We start from the raw sequence: 20,613 nt of genomic DNA on the forward strand, positions 1-20,613 counted from the left end.
AAGTTCTAAACTGTTTTGTGAATCTCAGAGTAAACAAAGGGTTATACTAGGAATAATTAATCACTTGATCTTAAGTGAAACTACCTGCAGAGTGGGGGTTTCTGTTGTCTTTTCCAAGAGTTGCACTGACTGGAACCAGGGGAAAGAGAAGGTGTGAGGCCACCTCTACAGGGAGATGTCCAACACTGTGGGCCCAGGCAGTCACCCCTGGCCACTCAGCCCTAGCGTTCTGGCCACTCTCTCTGAACCTGGATGGCAGTCATGTTTTATTTATTTATTTATTATTTTTTTTATGATGCCTGGAAAACAAAAGGAAGCTTCCCTCTAGACATTTTTCATAATACTAAGAATTCTCTTTTTAGGGATCTCTTTTTAGTCCATTCTCCTCCTTGCTGTCTCCTTTTATTCTGCTTAATATTTGATCCAAACCTTTCACATTCCTCCCCAATATGCCACTACACCAACTGTCTCTCTTCAAATATGCGTATTTAGCTACTTCAGTGAAGGGAGTCAGTATATTTTTATCATGAAACTTGACTGTGCACAACTGATCAGTGGATTATAAAACAGCTTCCTACAACTGGTTAAGGTGTATTTACAGGCACCGAAGACTGAAAAGGTATTTTTCTCTTTCATGAATACAGATACCCAGGAACAACAAAATGTTAGTGAGATAGGAACTCAGAAGCCTCTCTTTTCAGGGTTCCCAAAGGCAATTAAGAAAGTTAATAAGTCTCAAAAGTCACAATTTAATGTTTCCCACATGTATTCATGATGGAATAGCTCTAGAACCTTCTATAGAATAAAAAGGATGTTCTCAAACTCTCAGGACCACACATTCACATAGGCCTCATCAGAATGGAAAAGGGAAAAAAAATAATGTCATTTGCTTATTCAAGGGCATCTGGCCTGCAAGTATAGAGAGGCTAAGTTTATTTGCTGCACATTAATCATTGTAGAAAGAGGACCACACCTACCTGGAACTTTGTCATCTCCTCACCTAAATATAAGCTGCATGGATACCACCTGCCGCTTTTAGAGCAAACCTTACAGAACCAAACAGTAAAACTCACCATCCTGCCTGTTACTACTGGCCTTCTCCTTGCAGTCTCACCAGGTTACCACCCATCCCTTTTTATTCTCTTTAGTATTTTACCTTTTCAGTAATACGTAAATAGTAAGATACGATTTCAAATGTCAACCTTAAAAAGAGAGCCACCATGTTTCCATCCAACCCCATCTTTGGAATTCTTTCCTGAGGGGGCTTGCAGAAGGCACGAACACCTCAGCTGATTATATTCAAGAAAAAACATGAATCAGAAATCAGGCACAGAACAGGCTACTCCTATATGAGGCATTTAGGCCACCCTCTGTAAAATTATTTCCTGTATTCTACAGTGTGAAGTAATCCGATAAAAATAACATGTATTATGAATTGTGAGCTAGCTTTCTAATACACATCTTAAGTCCTGCACCCAAGCCAGGTATCTAACATGGATCTTAAAAGAAAAAAAAATCCGTAATTTACATTTTTTTGGTGCTCACATTAATGGTTTACTTTTGAGGAAAGACTCATCACTCCCTCCAATTCAGACTACTCAAACCTGGATTCCTAGGGGGGAAAAAAGCTTATTTCTTTGAGATCAATACACGAGGATTAGCTAAGCCTTGGAAATTACTGATGCCAGGAGACTCTCAAAGAGAAGAAAATATATGATTTGGAAAAATGTGACACTATTCTCAGAAGTTGCCCTGATGTCTTCCAGATAAATCTGAAACATGCTAACTCTACTCAACATAACCCCACATTGAACATTTTCTTTCGTGTCAATCTCGTTGGGATGAGGTAACTAGAGACTTATTAGCCACTTCTGTTCCAAAATAGGGCTCTTTATCTGAAGGTAAAACCTAAATTTAAAATAGTATTTCTTAATCGCGAACATCTTTTCAGGTTCTCCTTTATTTTCAGGGTCAGCCAGAAATCTGTGTCTTTAGAACTAAACTTAAGTTCCAAGCAAACATACGTTAGTATTCTCATAAAGGGCTCTAACCTCTCCATCTGAAATACCGCAGCCCCAAAACACTTCACATGTCAACTTCTCCCTGACAGAACCAGAGTTCATTCCTTCTTGAAACCCAAAAGCGGCCTGCCCTGGCCACAAGGCGGCATCACACAGCATTACCAAACCTTACCTTCACATCAGCAATGAGGGCGTCTTCATCTTCTATCCCTGTGGGGACACATTTCTTGTGCAGTGGCAGAGACTCCAACTTATCTACAAGGCAGCGAAGGCCTTCAAGCTCAAAATGGGTCAGATGCACCTGCCTGTCCTTTCGGGGGGTACAATGTGGCTCCCACACCTGGCCATTGTGGGAGCCCCGGCTAGAGTCAGAGGATGAGTCCCCAGACAAGGTTTTCTTCAGGCTTGGAAGACTTCGGCAAGTTTTGCCCAGTCCATCATAATCCAGGCTGACTCCGTTGGCGATAGGGCTGGTGAGGACGGAACGCTTACTGCCCAAGCGCCGGGGTTCTCGGTCCACGGCCTCCTCATCCCCATTTCCAGACTCCAACCCATTTAACTCCAAATCTGCCAGTATGAAGAAAAAATGCAGTGAGACTGTATTATTTGGTCACGAGCTCAAGGAGAGAAACTGGCATCATGGACAGGAGCCTTGAAGTTATAAATGATGAAGCTGTCATGTTTTGTAATGGCCTCTCCTTATTCCAACCCATTTGTCCATTGTTGAAAACCTTATTTACGGCAAAATCATGGTCTTGATGTAGGACAACTGCAGCAATGGTCATCTGGATTTTCAACAAGACTGGGAAAGGCTTAGTCTTTAAACTGTGTGCTAAAATAAATTACCTATGAAGATAGCTGTAAAGTAGCTTTAAGTAAAACTTTAAACATGGGGTTGTTTCATTATATTCTAAAAGAATACACTGTATATTTCATTATATTCTAAAAGAATACACATATATTTAAAATGCTGATGCATCACATGTAATTCTGCATCTTGCCTCCATATATCGGATGAACAATTTCATTTTCAAATGAAGATATAAACTATTATCTGTGGAAAGTGCTAAAATAAAGAAAAATGCTTTTGGCTTGCAGTTACCATGAAACATGTGCCCCCAGGACAATATAATGTTGGCTCCCCTCCACCTCAGCACATGGAACACCTTAAAAATGTGTAAATGAAACTGTTCTGCCATTCAATAAAAATTTTTCTCTTGACAGAAGTTATGGATATATAAAAGTGTAGAGGTTAAGGATACAGCCATTAAAGTCTTACCAACCTAATTGGAGCTGTGCTTTCTCATTTGTTAACTGTAAGACCATAAGACAAGTTTTTACATCTCCTTGAGCCTTAATATTTCCATTTGTAAAATGAGCGTTATAATACCTGAACCTCAGAGGCAATGTGTAAACTGCTTAGCACACTGCCTGGAATATACTAAGAGTTGTTATCATGATGGTACATTCCCAGCTTTTATTGAGTCAAAGAGCATCTTTGTACAATAATGCATATTTGACAACAGATTATCTCTTCTGAGGAGCTGAGTATTAACAACTCAGACAAAGATCAGATCTTGAGACCAGATCTCTCTGCTCCCTAAAGGTAGAAGGTTCTACTTTCAGGTAGTGGGACCTGTACTTCATTTAGTCTACTAGATCACATCTGGGGAGATCAGTGTTAACTAGTGTTTTACTCCAGTGAATGAATCTGGTATTTCCAGGTAGATGAGTAAAAAGTCAAAAAATAAAAACAAAGCTACTGAGCAACAGCCTGCTGACAGGTCTGCAGAGCCTTGAGAGCCCACACAGACTAACACTTACCCATGCTGAGGGACTCTTTCTGAAACTCCTTGGTTAGGTGGGAGCGGTTGGTTATGCAGTACACATAGCGCTCCAAGACGTACCAACACATCTCATAATAGAAGGGGTAGCGGAACTTATTTGGAACCTGTATCGGAACAGAGTGAGAAAGGCAAGCTAGTGGTTTTCAAGGGGAAGAAATTAAGACAAACTCAATCACTGCAATAACTAACCCCAGGCAAATTCTAAGTCAACCTGCAAACCCAGGCTGGCATTTGGGGCAAGATTTTGAGGATCTGTCAACCTAGAAAATGTTGTTCTGGCCCTCCCTGGTGGTACAACAGGTTAAAAGTGTGGCACTGCAAGCTGGCTGCAGCTGTTTCAGTGTGAGTTCGATCCCCAGCCCTGGAGGTTATTACATGGTGGCAGACCTCTCCTGTCTCCCCGCTGCTCCCCACAGCAGTGTACTTTGTCCATCTGCCTGCTCTGCTCCCCACTCTGTCCCTGGTGAGTCCTCTCACCGCCCCTGCACCTCTGGCCTGTACTCCAGTTCTGTATGCACCAATAAATCTTTCAAAAAAAAAAGAAAATGTTGGTTTTAGGAAACAATCACGAAAGATGAAAGGTACTTGGAAAATTGTTCAGAACCATCAAGAAACTGTCTTGGTTAAGTGGGAAAGCATCAAAGAAGTGTTGGGAAAGAGAGTAAAATGTTAAGAGTAAAACACATTATATTCCAGTGAGAAAATTGTTTCAGAGTTCTTAGAACACAAAAGCCATGTATGCCATGTGCTCTTGCCTTTACGCAGCTTTACCCTGTGTCAGAAAACCATGGAACAAAGATTCAAATGGGCAACAAAAAGAAGTAAGATGACTGTATGTTTTATTATGTCCTTACATATATGAAATTACTGTGTTTATGTACGCAGGGAACTAATGAAACCTTTTTCTTTTAAAAGATTGATTTTATTTGTAGGGGTGGAATGGGGAATGGGATCAAAAACGGGGTGGAGGGGAGGGAAGTGCATGGGACTATGGTGATGGCACACAGGTAGGACTCGGTGATGGGAAACCCATGGGGATTACAATTGAGATGAAAAAAAAAAAGTACAAAATAATGTAAAAATAAACTATTATATTAAAAAAAAAGATCTATCTTATTTATTTATGCATACAAGAGCTGGGGGGGTAGGTCACCAAATTCACCAGAGACAAGAGTGGGGAGCAACAGAGAGACAGGAGAGGTCTGCTCTGTCCTGTGGCTCACTCCCTGGCCAGGGCCTTCCCTCGTGGTACAAGGGGCTAAGAAGCTATAGCAGCCACCTTGGCATGAGTTTGATCCCCGGCCGGGGAGCTGACCCACAGGGTGCAGGAGACCTCTCCTGACCCCACTCGCTGCTCCCCTCAGCAGTGTATTTCAGTCAATCTGCCTGCTCTGCTCCCCACTCTGTCTCTGGTGAATCCTCTCACCCCCCCCCCCCAACAACTCTGGCCTCTACCCCAGTTCTGTATGTATAAATAAGTAAATCTTTAAAAAAAAAAAAAAATCAAGTCTTTGTAACTCCAATAATACAACCTTGTGTTTGAGATAACAGGTAACTCTGAAAATGTTTCCAAACAGGCACTGTAATGGCCAACTGACCATGTACAGAGTAAACAGGTCAGTGATCATTCCTTGTACTCTGCAAATTCTATTTGCTAATTTCTAATTTTGCAAACATGCATATTGAAAATGTCTATGTTATCCAATATTCACCAAATGCTAACATTTCCTCATGTTTGCTAGAATCAATTCATAAACTCACTATTACTTTGCTGAACTACATGACAGTAAGTTGTGAGTATGAGGACCAGTAAATAATACTCTACAAATACTGTAATGCCAATACAATTTATATTTTAGATATATATAATTCAACCATTACCCACTGGGGTTCTGGTAAAGAAGTAAGCCCTATTTCTCTAGGGCAAGGGAGGCCAACAAATGGCACTTAGTGGACTGGGTTTGCTGCCTGTTTTTGAGGGCTCTTTGAGCTGAATATTTTTTATAGAGTTTTAAATGGCTGGAAAAGAGAGCATTTTATAACACAAGAATTGCGTGATATTCAAACTTCAGTGTCCGTAAAGGAAAAGTCTGCTTTATTGGAAGCATGCTGGTTTAACTATTTCAAACTACAAGGCTTAGTTAAATACTTGCATGGTCCACAAGGTGCAAATATTTACCCTCTGGTTCTTTACAGAAGTTTGTAAACTCTTCCCTTAAGATATCGACAGCATGATGGGAATCTAAACTAGTACAACCACTATGGAAAACTGTTTGGAGGTTTCTCAAAATGCTAAAAATAGAGCTTCCATATGACTCAGCCATCCCACTCCTAGGTATCTACCCAAAAGACACAAAAACACTGATTCAAAAAAGACACCATGTTTACTGCTGCTTTATTTACAATTGGAAAGACATAGAAACAGCCCAAATGCCCAAAAGTAGATGACTAGATTAAAAAGATGTGGTACATATATACAACAGAATATTATTCAGCAATCAAAAGTGATAAACTCATGTCTTTTTGCAACAACATGGATGGAGCTGGAAGGGATCATGCTTAGTGAAATAATATAGAAAGAAAAAGAAAAATACTGGATGGTTTCACTCATAGCAGGAGTATAAAGTGCCAGGGGAGAAAATAATAATAATAATAATAATAATGAACAACTATATACCAGAGACATTTTTACGGGGGTGGACTGGGGAATGGAATAAAAAATGGTGGGGGGAGGGAAATGCACTGAATTATGGTGATGGCACACGGCTGATTTGGTGATGGGAAGCCCATGGGGATTACAAATGAGATGGAAAAAGACATAAAATGATGTAAAAATAAATATATTATTTTTAAAAAAAGTTATCAAGAGCATATAGTGAAATAACATTTTCCCTATACGTCTGGAGAGGTTATCAGCTCGAAAACTAGGAAAATAAGACACACAATTCACTGTCTACAAGGCTTAACTGTCTTTCCAGAACCCCTTTTGAGAAAGGCAAGATATGTGAATTTAAAGCTGTGAATTTTGAGTTGATAAACTGCATCACATCAAATTGTTCTAGGACATAAAACTGAAAAACAGAGCTCAACAGATTAGCAGATATCTATCTCATGCTCTATGAAAACCCAAGGAGACACCAAACACCTCCAAGTATTGGGAATCCCCAAAACCAAGCATACTGATTTTGTTAAAACGTTTTTCTCATTGTTCCCCAAATATGAATTTTAACCCAAAGAAAAACTGGTTTTGAGACAAAATTTCTTGTACTGTCTGACTTAAGTGGACTAAGCCTCTTTACAGCCACATGTTAAATACAAATACTTACCCGTGTCCGATCTTCAATGTTGTATATTCTTAACTGCATGGGAATATTGAAGCTATGCAGGAAGTTGCCTCCAAACACTAATGTGTCTGTAGGAGTGTACACAGCGTGGATCCAGCCTGGAGGAAGGGAGTGGAGAGCAGAGGCTGTAAACGCACACGGTAACACTGCTCTCTCAGAAAACTTAGTGGGCTCCGAAGATCCTATTTTTACAAATTCTGCCTCTAGATGACTGATCAAGATACTTAATCTCTTGAAGCTTCAATGTACTTTATAAAATCAAGATAAACTATATGGTGTTGGGTAAGCTTTCAGTGGTGAGAAAATGGAGGTGAAATGCTTAGCATATAACTAATTTTTCATAAATTCTATTTGTTGGAGCAATGAATAGAATCCAGGTATAGCACAGTGTATTCTCACTTACTCCTCACAATAAATGAAACTCAATGGAATTTAAACATCTGACTAACAGAGCCCTAGATAAATACAGACTCAGAACTCTATTACAGGTCTGTGATTACAAAGTCTAAGCTAGTAATTTGGTCAAAAACATGGGTGATTTAACACTCTGGCCCTCACAGCCATCCCCTAGAAGAACAAGTGTTCTAGGCTTTGTACCTATGGCTCAGCAGTCTTCACCCCTAGAGTCTGAGTATCTGGTGCTAATACGGAACCCAGACATGTAGGTCTGAAAAGTCTCACTGGCAACTCAGAGACGGACTTTCAGTGGGAAAACTACCTTTATTATTATTACTACCTTTATTATTATTACTATTATGACTCTTATTTTTAAAGGATTTATTAATTTCTGCATATAAAAATGGGGGGCACAGGTCAGCAGTGCACAGGGAGAAGGGGAGGGAGTGAGAGACAGAGTGGAAAACAGAACAGGTGGACTGACTAAAATCCACTGCTGAGGGGAGCAGCAGGCAAGATTGGAGAGGTGTGCTGCACCCGGTGGGTCACCTCCTTGGCTAGGGACCAAACTCATGCTTCTGTGGCTGCAGATAGCTTCATTATGCTGCACTTTAACCCCCTGCGCCACCAGGAAGGGCCCCTTCATTATTTTTTTTTTTAAAGATTTATTTATTTATTCATACAGAACTGGGGTACAGGCCAGAGATGTGGAGGGTGATAGGATTCACCAGAGACAGAATGGGGAGCAGAACAGGCAGATGATCAAAGTACACTGCTGAGGGGAGCAGTGGGCGGGCCAGGAGAGGTCTGCCTCGCCATGTGGTCACCTCCGGGGCAGGTGGGAATCGAACTCATGTGGAAGTGACTTTAGCTTCTCAGTGCAGTGCTTTAACCCGCTGCACCACCAGGGAGGGCCCGCCTTCATTATTTTTTAAAATAAATTATCGTCATCTATTCCATAATAAAAGGAAAGCTAGCTAATGTGCTCTGTCTACCCCAGCACCAAGGCCAATCCTGGTGGCAAACCATCCACTCTTTTAAGAAGGAAAAAACAAAGCCAGCCAGTCCACTTTCCCCCACCTTGCTTACCTGAGGGAATGACGAAGGTATAGCCCTGCTTGAGCTCAATGCGCTGGCAATCTGACACCCGGTCACCCAGAAAGATGTCTCCCTGTTTCCCTGACAGCAGCCAATTCTCGTACAGCTCCAGGTTGTGGGCTGTAGGGGGGATGAGCCAGAAGACCTGTGAGTTAAAAAACTTGAGTCTGTTAACAGCCATTGACATGACCCAGTCGTCTCCCTCAACTGATCAGCTGGTACAGAGTGAAGACCCACAGGCAGCTGCGAGGCAGGCAGTTCTCCCAGCCTACAGAGCTTGGCCAGCAGAGAAATGCTACAGAAGCAGAACTTTTTGTCTTCCCCTTGATCCAGGAGCGTTTGGGCTTCCCTGTGGTTTGACTACAGAACCCAGAATCCAACAAGACCAAAAGGGGTGATGTGGCTTGTTACGGAGTGAGCCCCTTATTCGCTGGGCTCTGTAATTTTAAGAAGTACAATGAGGGATAATATCCTCAAGAGACAGGCCTGGGTTGTTTTATTCCTAGTGATCAAGGCCAAAAGGATGAAACTTAAGATACCACTTACATGATTTAGATTTGGAGTAGAGCTGCTCTTGATCAGGGCCAGATTTTAAAAGCAAGTTTTCATTCTAGTCCTATACTTTCCTCTCAAAAAGACACCTACCTTTAGTATGGGAAGACAAGGGTAATAAGAATATAATACTGATGTTAATTCTGATTTTAATGTTAATTCTAGATTTAATTCTAGACTTCTGATGTTAATTCTAGATTTCTCAACATTCTGGTAAGCTATAACACAATTTATCAACAATATTCCAAATTTACATCCTCAGAGAGCATGTAAAGTCTTTCTGTGGCTGCATTTCAGACCAATGCCTCCACACAGGGAAAACCACACAGGTTTGGGTTTGGGAACAAATTTACTGATTTAATTGTGACCTATCAAAATTTGTGTTTCCTTCTACTTTATTATACTATCCATGTGAAGAAATTACTTGGTCCTCTTAAAACCATTTTCTTGTTTTCATTTGGAAAATTCTGCTTGGGAATCTAGAAAGAGGTCTATTGAGGTTTCCTAAGTATCACACAAATACTGGTGTACTAACAGTGGACTAGATGGCCTAGAATTAGTAGGCCTATACTAACTCCTAATTCTAGCCAAGAAGGGAACGGTCTCTCCAAATATGAGTAGGGATAATCTCCTAGTCAATTCATTTCCAGGGTCTATGATTAAGCATGCATGAACTGAAGCAAACCGCTCCAGACTCCAACCCCACTGTAACTATGACCATACCTTTCCCCCTTGATGGATATGATACCAAACAGAGGTACCACCAAAGTCCACATGGAAGTCAGTATAGCAGCCTCGGACACTCATTAGACAGTACCTGGCCCCAAAAAAGAAGTAGTGTTAGTGCACTGACAAGAAAAAGACATGTCCCATGAGATGCCACACTCTGCCCTTGTGTACACCCCCCACCCCCATCCTGCCCCATCAATTCGCAGTTAGTGAGAAGAATGAAATTTCAAGACATAATACCTTACCATAAGCCCTGCACCTGCCCTTTAACAATGTGACCACGGGCTAAGGGACAGTCATACTGCTCTTCCTTTGGAATTATGAAGGCTACTCTTTAAATAATGCCTTTTATTTTAAAGCATTTAAGACATGCTCTGAGGCTCCCAAGGGAGGAATTAATTGTTCATCGTTAGCACTTTGGTCTCTGGCACAGGCCAGTCACTTACTTCTGCACTTTGGGGTACTGCATCTCCAAGATGGCATTGGTTGATTCAGTCTGACTTTCTTTTAAATGCCTTGGCCACATATTGTCAACCCAGTCAATGAAATCCACCTTTAAAAAAGAGGAGGAAACACTTAGGCTTTAAAAGAAGGGTTGGCATTTAAGAAAACTTTAAAGCGAAGAAAAACAGAATTTCTCAAAATACACACTGAAAGTCTCCAACTTAACGAAAACAATCTGCTGGTGAATCTTGCTCAACGAGAATGAAGATGGACGGTTCCATGACCATGGTTACAGACAGAAGTAACAACGTCCCCCACGATGGAGCAGTACCCAACCCAACCCGCTCCCTCCTGTCAGTTCTCAGACCACCAGCCCTAGCGGCGGGGGCATAACAGCAAGCACTGCTGGGAGACACCTGTAAACATACCAAGAGACGCACCATGCTCTCGGAAGAGCTCAAATACAGAGGGGAGGGAGAGAAGGAAGAAAGAAAGAATTAAAGGCAGAAAGACAGAACATGAAGAAAGAAATCTAGTAGTATTTGAGACCTGCACAAGCAATGTGCTACAGGGTCTAAGTGAGGAATCAGAAGCTCCAGGCCTGTCACATTTTGTTACGATCACAGGCAAGGCTCAAAGGACCACTGTGAGGATTACATGTAAATCCTGTTCAAGTTTTCTGAAATAATGTTGCCAGAAAATAATACGCTAAAGAAATGAGAAGTGAAAGCAGTATGACCTTATTTGAATACTGCACACTGAACGGTAACCTATCTTGTACCTGCAAAGATCTGTACTCAACCACTGAACGCCAAGAGGTAAGTTGCAGGTTGATAAAGTGTAAGCCAGACAACCATGAGTCTCGCTCACACTTATGTTCCAAGTATCTAACTTAAAAGCTTTATCACAACATCCGTATATGTGATCATTTGTTCCCCACACAGTATACGTATCTAGACAAACACGGACAACCCGTGCACGATTATACGAGCCAGAGATCTGGTGGACACCCAGCTGTGGAGCGGAATTCAGAAGGGGTCACAAGGGACACGCAGGTTGAAATAAGCAAGACAGAGGGGCAACTTCAAAAGTGAATTTGCTAATCCAAGTCGCAGAATCTCTGTTCAGGGAGCCAACAGTTTTAGCCAAACGCGAACACTGAAAGAGCTCCAGATTAATTTCTTTTCATCAACAAAGTCTATGCTGTGTTCTCTTAAAGCGGTGACCAGCATCTCCTGTCTCTTGGTACTGTCATAAACAAACCTTTAACAACATAGCGAGTAGCTGTGTTTGCTCAATACAATGTAAGTCCTTATGTTTGGAGAGGGAGAAAAAGGGTCAGGAACACATTTTACCATTTAGAGAGAAACTAATTTCTCTGGCAGAATTACTCACCTGTAGTAACAAGTCATTCTTGTTGGTCTCCCTGTATTTGGCAGTAGGTATCATCCTATTACCAAAAGAATGGTGTGGCATGGTATACATTTCTTTTTAAGTTAATCTTTAGGTTAAAGGCCTTCGTAGGCCTTTTTCAAACTGTCTTGATGTCCCTAAGGAAGGAGGCATCAGTTTTTACCTGCTGTGCACAAATAGCTGGGCCCAGCTGGCAGTAAGTCCAGTACCCAGGGCCTCATCTCTTCACTCACTGCGCAGCTCATGGCCTTCCGTCAATTAATTTCCCCATTCTCAAGCAAACACTCATAATGTATCATTTGCTTTTTATTTTTTAACTTATTGATGCACACAAGAAACTGCGATGTAGGCCAGAGGTGTGGGGATGGTGGTTGTAAAAGGATTCACTAGAGACAGAGTGGGGAGCAGAACAGGCGGATCTACTGAAACACACTGCTGAGGGGAACAGCAGGGAGACAGGAGGGGTCTGCTGTGCCACAGGGGTCACTCCCTGGCTGGGGATTGAACTCATGCTGCAGTGATGCAGATTGCTACATAGTGATGAGACTTAACCCCTGCGCCACCAGGGAGGGCCCTTTGCTGTTTTAATCTACCTCTCAGTTACTGCTAGGATGACAACAATCAGTGAACTAGCTCTTCTCACCAGAGAACCTCACAATCTAGTAATTCTACTTACAGCTACATAAAGAAAATGAAAACAGGATTTTTGACAAGATACATGTGCTCTAATGTTTACTGCAGCATTATGCACACTTCTTAAGATGTGGAAACAATCCTAACTGCCCCGCAAGAGATGAGGTATAAAAGAGATCTCTCTCTCTCTCTCTCTCTCTCTCTCACACACACACACACACACACACACACACACAAGAACGACAAGAACCCAGAGTATACTGTGCTGAGGGAGATGAGTCACACAGAGCAAAGACAAGTACTATGTGCTTATCAGTTATATGAGGAAATGTGGAATTTGAAGGAAAAAATAATAAAAAACCTGGAAAAGCCAGAACAAAACAATGGTCTATCAGGTGATGGGGGAAGGGTGTGGATGGGAAGCTTAGATTGATGGTGTTTGCAATGGAATGTAACTCAGCTATTAACCAAGGCTGACTCTTGCCGCTTGCAACAACACGGATGGAACTAGCGGGGCTGATGCTGAGTGAGGTAAGTCAGGAGGACAAAGCTGAAGGGGGTCGCTTAGATGTGGAATAGAGGAATCAAGCAACGGGACATAAAGCCAAACTGCCAACAAACCCTTGAAATCTGACTGTAGGACTAAGGTGGGCCGGGAGGAGCAGCAGAGGGGAGGGAGCACAGTGGACCATGCTGGTGGACAATGGGTGCTTGGGTGGTAGGTGTGCTGTGGTGATAGCACCCAAGGGGGTGCTACAACACTGTACACCAGTGTTACCTCAATAATAATAAATAAAAAGGAGGATGGTGTTTAAGGGCACAAACTTGTCCTGAGTAGTAAGTAACTGGCAGAGAGCTAATGCATGCATCATGACACCCACAGCCGAGGCCATATACTATAAATACGCAATGTGATAAACAGTGCTACAATTACAGTCATTCCCATCAACATGTGCGTCAAAGTAACAAGCTTGTAACTCTCCTTAAACTTACACAATGTTACATGTCAAATGTATTCAAGTGAAGGGAGAGAGCTACCACTTCCTCTCCCTGCACCCTGCACCGCCTGTACCCATCCATTCCTACACTTAGTATTCCTTCAACCTGTCATCTTAGTTTTCCCTCTTTGCTTTATGATTTCCTCCATGACAAGTTTAAATATTATTTCTGCCAAAGACTTCCCAACTTCTCTTCTAGCTAAGGTTAGGTGAGTCCTTCCTATTGGTCCCAAAATACATTTTTATTCACTGGGGAAGCAATTACCATATTGTAGTTTACATAAAGGCCTCTTACACTGTCTTTCTTCTCCACAGAACACTAAGCATTTGAAGACAAGAATGATCTTATTTTTCATAGCACTTCTACTACCTACCACAGTGCTTACCATGTGGCAGGCTCTTGAATCAACACGTTAACTTTAAATTTTTAAAAAACTTTATTTATGTACACCAGAACTGAAGTACAGACCAGAGGTGCAGGGGGTGAGAGGATTCACCAGAGACAGAGTGGGGAGCAGAGCAGACAGCTTCACTGAAATACACTGCTAAAGGGAGCAAGCGGAGGGTTTAGGAGAGGTCTGCCACACCATGGGGGTCACACCCTCCCCCCCGCAGTGGCTGCAGACAGCTTCAAAGAGCTGCGCTTTTACCCTCTGCGCCACCAGGGAGGCCCCACATGTTAACTTTAAAGGTGTGACAATCACAGTGAACAAAAGATTACACCAATGACTACATCTGTCCAAAACTTATTGTAATGTATTTTAAATGTATTCACTTTATTGCATTATCAATGGTGCCCCAGTAAAGTTGTGGGGTTTCTTAAGCTGTATTACTGAAATACATTAGAAATGACTTAGATAAACCAAGGAACATATAGTGGGGAAAAAAACTTAGTGAATAAACGCTACTCCAGCAGACTGAACATGCTTCATTTACATAGCAAGGCCACATAAACCTTGTCTGCTTTCAATAGGTGACTTGGACTTTCTGATTATGTTTTAAGGACCTAACACATATTGGTGCACTGTGACCTCTGCCCTACAGAAAGTCCCCCATTTCTGAAAACTTTGATAGATTCTACTCCATTTAAAAGGACAATATTTCTTCTGATTTTTACAAATAATGTATCATTAAAACTAGAAACAGGAAAACTAAATTCAGAATGCTACAAAGAATGTTTCATGTGTGAATAACACATTTCCAAACTTTAAGAATGGAGAAGTATAATCCAGGTCAAGTTTTACTTTCATAATTACAACTACAGTATTTTTAAATTAAAATTCTAAAAGTACAAAAGTGCACGTCTATAAACAGTATTGTTAGGAGCCCTCTCTTACTGAGTAAGGAGGTCATGTTTGAGTAACAAGGCTAAATTCTAGCCACCTGTCTTCCTGTATTTTTATATGACAGAACAAATGATAATGTAAAAAAGGATTTTTGTTGATCTAGGTGGGGAAAGTTTTCTTAAGGAAGAATTCTGTTTTCAGTTGTTACATCTCTGAGATGCAATGACAAAAAATTAAAATGTTTCTACAGATAACACTGAAATACTACAAACATATTTTTTGGTTTGTACATATTAATGTGTCAGTGCTAACCATGCACCTCCGTGTGTGTGTGTGTGCGCTCCTATGTACACCCTATGCGTACACACAATAACATAAGCAACTCTTCCAATGCTGAATTTCAACTGAAAATTTAAATAGATACCCTGACTTAAAAAATGATCTAAGCATTCCAAATTCTGTCTTCCAGGTGGAAATTTGACCCAAATGAGTTCTGAGTCAGGAAGTAAATGAATAAAAATGTTTCAAATGATTATTATTAGCTGTAAACCAAAAGGGAAACCAGTTCTCCTCAGGGAAATGTGTTCTCAATATCCTATAGTATTTTGCCAAAGGATGGGTGCTATCAGTATCTACCTTCAAAAGGGCTGAGGAAAATCAAACTAACTTTGCCTTAAAACAGGTTGTCAATATAGCACCATCAGGCACTCAGCACATATAATCTACTCAAGAAATCATCTCATAAAATGATCGCCTGGCTCTAAAATCAGTTTTTCCCCAAGGGTTTCAGCAAGTGCAACATACAGGATAGAAATTTACAAAGTCACTACTTAAAGATTCTGTGAGAGTGATTTTTAAGACGCTTCTCCATTACATCCACAGGCCAATGTTCCTAAACTAAGCTGCTGATGATGAGAGCAGACGGCCCCTCCCTATCCTGACGAACCTTCTAAACACACAAGTAATTCTTATGAAATTGTCTTGTTCATCTTCATCTTGGTATATCCAAAAAGTTACACATTCTCCCGGTAAATAGCAATCTTCTCTGTGAAAACAGCAAGCGGAGCAAGTGACCACACTAACCGTAGAAGGCCTCTGCACCATGTTCTCCAGCCTGGTGTGGCTAAACTCCAGGCTGATAACATTATAGAGCTTTTCTCGTTCCTCCTCTGGGGTCTCATAGTAGCGAGTCCACTGAGCCATGGTCATTTCGATGCCTTTCTGGGTGTTCACATCCATGACATCCACCATGCGACGACTCCCTGCAATGAAGGATGCACCAATCATCTCAACTGAGTCACAAATACCCTTAACTATATTAAACATATCAAACGTAATCAGAAGGAAACAAACTATTCCTTTCTATTTGGGGTACTCAGTAAAACAAGAGCATTGTCAGGCGCTCCCTGGTGGCGTAGTGGGTTAAAGCACAGCACTAAGAAGCTAAAGCCACTTATGCATGAGTTCGATCCCCACCTGCCCTGGAGGTGACCACAAGGTCCGGCAGACCTCTCCTGATTGGCCTGCTACTTCCCTCAGCAGTGTACTTCGATGACCTGCCTGTTCTGCTCCCCACTGTCCCTGGTGAATCCTCTCACTACCCCTACACCTCTGGCCTGTACCCCATTTTTGTATGCACAGATAAATAAATCTTAAAAAAAAAAAAAAAGCACTGTCATTTGAGATGAATACACAACAGAAAATCAAATCAAAGGATGGAAAAGACAACAGGTAACATTAAACGCAACTGCCGCTCCTAGCAAAATGCCTACTTATGTGATCAGACATTGTATTTCAAGTTCAATATACTCAATGCTGACAATTATAAATGCTAAGTGCTAACCTCCACTTCAGAGCTGAGGAAATAGGTAACATGTGGGATAGGAACCCCGCTGTCCAGCTTTGGCCACTGCTCTCAAGCCACTGAGCTCTCTACTGGCCCGAAGACTCACTAAACCTACTCCACAATTTGAATGAAGGACGCACTATTCTGTGACTAGATGACATGTACATCCATCCATTTTTCCTTTAAATGCTTATTTCCCAAACCTGTCACGTATGTCTGGTATAAACCATCCTTTTTGTTCAGACCACAAATATCTACTGAATGATAAACCTCCCGTGATGAACACAGAGACTTGTATCAGACTCAATGATGCCAGCCACCACAACTGCAGGCAGCACCAAGCGTGGGGGCGACAGCTGTGGACTCAAAGGGGCCGAAGTTTAATTCTTAGTTCTAATACTAGGCGGGTCACCATGGTGATTTAGTCAGTGAAGTATAATGAGAAACAAAGGAGAGGCTTAATCAAACAGTAAAAAGGAAAGCACCATCTAATTTTGAAATAGGTTGACCAGAGAAGGCCTCTAGGATAAGAAGGGAAGAAACATTTGAATGGAGCCTTGAAGAATAAGCAGAATTTCAGGCCTTCCCTGGTGGTATAAAAGGTAAAGCACAGCACTATGTAGCTAGCTACAGCCCCTTCAGTGTGAGTTCGATCCCCAGCCAGGGAGAGACCCACAGGGCCCAGCAGACCCCTCCTGTCTCGCCCTCAGCAGTGTCTTTCAGCAGATCCACCTGTTTTGCTGCCCACTCTGTCTCTGGTAAATTCTCTCACCCCCCCACACCTCTATTCCATACCCCAGTTCTTGTGTGCATAAATAAAAAATTTTTTTTAAAAGATTTGTTTATTTGTGTATATAGAACTGGGGTACAGGCCAGAGGCTCAGGTGGGGTGAGAGGCTTCACCAGAGACAGAGCAGGGAGCAGAACAGGCAGATCGACGAAGTCCAGTGCTGAGAGGAGCAGTGGGCGGGTCAGGAGAGGTCTGCCGCGCCATGTGGTCACCTCCGGGGCAGGTGGGAATCGAACTCATGCGGAAGCAGCTTTTAGCTTCTCAGTGCTGTGCTTTAACCCACTGTGCCACCAGTGGGTTAAAAAAAAATTTTTTTTTTTAAATGAAATAAACAGAATTTCAACAAGGAAGATTCAACAGTGAATTTCAAGCAGAGGTAACAGCCTATGAGATGATGTAGAGAGGCAGTCAAACTAAGATGGTTTAGAAAGGGTGGTTCAGGTGAGAAGAAAAGAGTTAAGCAGCTGCCACTGGACTGTCAGGAAGATTCTCAGCTCGTCAATGACTCATAAACACCCGCTACACACCTGGCCTTAATGGGGACACCACGCTGTTTGCGGGGCTGGTCCCCTGCTCTCGGGGCTGCCCAAGTGGACACGGACAGGCAACAAACATGCAAACAGTGATGAGAGGCAACTACTCTACCTACTGTTCCTATTTTGGAAGCAAAGTGGACACGAACCCAAAACTGCACTGAAACACTGCTCTGCAGCCGCTGGGGAGGGGTAAGGAGAAAACAGCAATGGGAAAAAGGCCAAGTGCTGGCACAGGCAAGCAGACAGACTGGGCCTCAGGCGCTGCGGCGGGGTGGCGGTGTGGCCACCACAGGGAACAGTTTGGGGTTCCTCAATAAACGAAACACAGAACGACTACATGACCTAGCCACTCTACGCCTAGGGACACATTCAAAAGGTTTGAAATCGGTGTCCAAACAAAAACTTGTGCGTGAATGTTCACACCTGCTCCAGGCATGCTGCAGGGGAAATAACACAAGTGCTCGTCCACAGGCTGTGGCCAGACAAAACGTGGAAGAGCGGTCACAGCAGGGAGTACCAACACTCAACTGTGAAGAAGGAATGAGATGCTCTTACACGCTGCAACACAGACAAACCTCAAAAACATCATGCTCAGGAAAAAAAAAAAAGTCAGACACAAAGCACTGTATGTTTTAGGATTTAATTTATGTGAAATAGCTAGAAAGGGCAAATTCACAGAAGAAGAAAATATTGGTGGCTAGGGCCTGAACAAAGGAGTGGGAACCACCACTTAATGGGTATGGAGCTTCTGTCTGAGGTGATGAAGAAATCCCAGCGCTACACACTGGCGATGGCTGGACACTATAAATAAACCAATGCCACTGAATTGTATCCTTTAAAACTATTAACAAGTGAATGTCTTCTTTCAGGAACATACATCAAAGCAAAAGCAGCTGCACTCTGCCTGTGCTGCCAGGTCACTCAGGGCTCTGTGCATGCGTCAGGGCGCTCAGCTCAGTGGTAGCTGATCTTCACTGAGCACTTCCCCTGTGCCGGACCGTGCTCTATGCAAGCACTTCACAGTCACATGACCTGCCCAAGGCTGCAGAGCCAGGAATCAGAGAGCTGGCAGGTGAACCCAGGCAGTTTAATTCAAGACCACTTTCAGCCAATATATCCTATTACAAAATTTACATGGGGGGTGGGTGGGTGGGTGGGTCTCCCTCGAGGTGCAAGGGATTAGATTTCAGCACTATGAAGCTGTCCACAGCTACCACAGCATTAGCTTGATCCCTGGCCAGGGAGTGACCCACAGGGCACAGCAGACCTCTCCTGTCTCCCTGCTGCTCTCCTCAGCATTGTCTTTTAGTAGGTCTGCCTACTTTGCTCCCCACTCTGTAACTTTGGTACATCCTCTCAACCTTATTTCCTTCCCTACTTTTGGCCTACACCCCAACTCTTGCATGCATAAATAAATCTTTAAAAAATTTTACACCAGAGAATGGTTTACATCTTTTATTTAAGATTTATTTATTTGTATGCACAGAATTGGGGTGCAAGCCGCGGGGGTGGGGGTGAGAGGATTCACCAGAGACGCTGTGGGGAGCAGAACAGGCAGACGTATTGAAATACACTGCTGAAGGGAGCAGTGGGTAGGCCAGGAGAGGTCCGCTACACCATGTGGGCCAGCTTCCTTGCTGGGGCTTAAGCTCATGTTGCAGTGGCTGTGACAGCTTCATAGTGCTGTGCTTTAAACAGCTGCACCACCAGGGAGGGCCGGTTTTCATCTTTTTGGAAAATGAACTGGCAATGAAGATGTCACATTCTATTCTAGGTAAAAAAGACTAACCAAAGTACCTGCAGTAGAAGTAGATTACTGTAATTGCCAACATTTTGTGAACTGCATTCGACAATGAGTTATTCAAGGGAAAAAACAAAACAGAGCTATACTTCATACAAGCTGGACATCGAGTTAGGCACCAGTTAAAATTTCTGCTAAGCCTGTTTGGTATAATCATTAGTTAATTTAAAATTATAGCAAATATCTGTAATCCACAGGTCTATTTGGAAAATACAAGGCTACAAGGGATTAGAAAAACCATTATTAACCAAGCCCTCCCTGGTGGCGCAGCAGGTTAAAGCATAGCACTAAGAAGCTTAAGCCACTTCCGCATGAGTTCGATCCCCGCCTGCCCTGAGGAGATCCACATGGCGCGGCAGACCTCTCCTGGCCTGCCCGCTGCTTCCCTCAGCAGTGGACTTTGTCGATCTGCCTGTTCTGATCCCCACTCTGTCCCTGGTGAATCCTCTCACTCTCCACATCTCTGGCCTGTACCCCAGTTCTGTATGAATAAATAAATAAATCTTTTTAAAAAAATCATTATTAACCATAAACATACTATGAAGAAAATTAAAAAGTGGTTAAGAAGTGGGAAAAAATCCAAAAGGAGACTAATGCATAAGACTAAGTCCTTGCCTACATGGCCTAGAAGGTGGAGCATCACACGTCCCTAGTGGTATCCAGAGCCTGTATTTATTATTAAATATCACAATGAGGCCCTCCCTGGTGGCACAGTGGGTTAAAGCACAGCACTAAGAAGCTTAAGCCACTTCCGCATGAGTTTGATCCCCATCTGCCCCAGAGGAGATCCACATCGCGCGGCAGATCTCTCCTGACCCGCCCGCTGCTCCCCTCAGCAGTGTACTTCGTCGATCTGCCTGTTCTGCTCCCCACTCTGTC

The 20,613-nt window shown here is 42.6% G+C and overlaps 1 protein-coding gene across 1 annotated transcript in view; it reads right to left on the minus strand.

Annotated features, from left to right (window-relative positions):
- KDM2A (lysine (K)-specific demethylase 2A) overlaps positions 1-20,613 on the minus strand; it is an 87,674-nt gene that overhangs the window by 17,609 nt on the left and 49,452 nt on the right. The window contains exons 6-12 of the mRNA XM_004682576.2: positions 15,845-16,023; positions 10,434-10,540; positions 9,982-10,075; positions 8,698-8,851; positions 7,195-7,310; positions 3,846-3,972; positions 2,194-2,588 (exon numbers count right to left, since the gene is read on the minus strand). Coding sequence (XP_004682633.1) covers positions 2,194-2,588; positions 3,846-3,972; positions 7,195-7,310; positions 8,698-8,851; positions 9,982-10,075; positions 10,434-10,540; positions 15,845-16,023 — 1,172 coding nt within the window. The remainder of the gene's footprint in view (positions 1-2,193; positions 2,589-3,845; positions 3,973-7,194; positions 7,311-8,697; positions 8,852-9,981; positions 10,076-10,433; positions 10,541-15,844; positions 16,024-20,613) is intronic.

Source organism: Condylura cristata, unplaced genomic scaffold, assembly GCF_000260355.1.
Source record: "Condylura cristata isolate star-nosed mole 26May11 unplaced genomic scaffold, ConCri1.0 scaffold00015, whole genome shotgun sequence".
Lineage (NCBI taxonomy): Eukaryota > Metazoa > Chordata > Mammalia > Eulipotyphla > Talpidae > Condylura > Condylura cristata.